General features: G+C 49.2%; 1 protein-coding gene across 1 annotated transcript in view; it reads right to left on the bottom strand.

Annotated features, from left to right (window-relative positions):
- entr1 (endosome associated trafficking regulator 1) overlaps positions 1 to 432 on the bottom strand; it is a gene marked incomplete at its 5' end in the record, with an annotated part of 7,116 nt that extends 6,684 nt beyond the window's left edge. Inside the window, 2 exons of the mRNA XM_087173453.1 lie at positions 76 to 171; positions 241 to 432. Of these exons, the coding sequence (XP_087029579.1) occupies positions 76 to 171; positions 241 to 432 (288 nt within the window). The remainder of the gene's footprint in view (positions 1 to 75; positions 172 to 240) is intronic.
- Positions 433 to 834: the final 402 nt, after the last annotated feature.

Below are 834 nucleotides of genomic sequence, written 5' to 3'. Positions count from 1 at the left end.
GTGTCAGTAATGATTCACAAAGTTCACATGTCATTACTTCCTGTTCTCATAACGTCAATGATGATGTCAATCTACCTGTGGTGCCAGGGAGGGCTCGGAGAAGAAACAGGTCTGGGCGTCAGGGTCCAAGGTCAAGTTCCTGACATCAAACACCCTCTGAGAGCTGCTGGACTACAGACACAGTCAGTCAGTCACACTGATGTCATGTTCTTCTTCTGCTGCAGACTCTGGTCTTCATACCTGGCCCTGTGTCTGCTCCTCCTGGTGCTCCTGCTCTGGCTCCTGATGTGGATCCTGGTTCTTCCAGCGAAGAAACTCTCTGAAGGAGAACGGGTTCAGCTCCTGATCCTCCACCTCCTCATCTGGAGAATAAGAACAGAGAGGAGTCAGAGCAGACTGTTCTGCTTCACCTGGATGCTTCTCTCCAGGTCTTCAGGTTCTCCCAGTGGACCAGCACTGGACTGGACTGTGTCAGGTCTGTTAGCTACAGATCTGTTAGCTGTAGGTCTGTTAGCTGTAGGTCTGTTACCTACAGGTCTGTTAGCTGTAGATCTGTTAGCTGCAGGTCTGTTAGCTACAGGTCTTTTAGCTGTAGGTCTGTTAGCTACAGGTCTGTTAGCTAAAGGTCTGTTAGCTGCTGGTCTGTTACCTACAGGTCTGTTAGCTAAAGGTCTGTTAGCTGTAGGTCTGTTAGCTACAGGTCTGTTAGCTGCTGGTCTGTTACCTACAGGTCTGTTAGCTAAAGGTCTGTTAGCTGCTGGTCTGTTACCTACAGGTCTGTTAGCTAAAGGTCTGTTAGCTGTAGGTCTGTTAGCTACAGGTCTGTTAGCTGCA

Source organism: Seriola lalandi, unplaced genomic scaffold, assembly GCF_002814215.2.
Source record: "Seriola lalandi dorsalis isolate HSWRI2012SDOR001 ecotype SW California unplaced genomic scaffold, Sedor1 jcf7180002054229, whole genome shotgun sequence".
In the NCBI taxonomy this organism is placed as follows: domain Eukaryota; kingdom Metazoa; phylum Chordata; class Actinopteri; order Carangiformes; family Carangidae; genus Seriola; species Seriola lalandi.
This window is presented reverse-complemented; position numbering and strand designations above follow the sequence as displayed.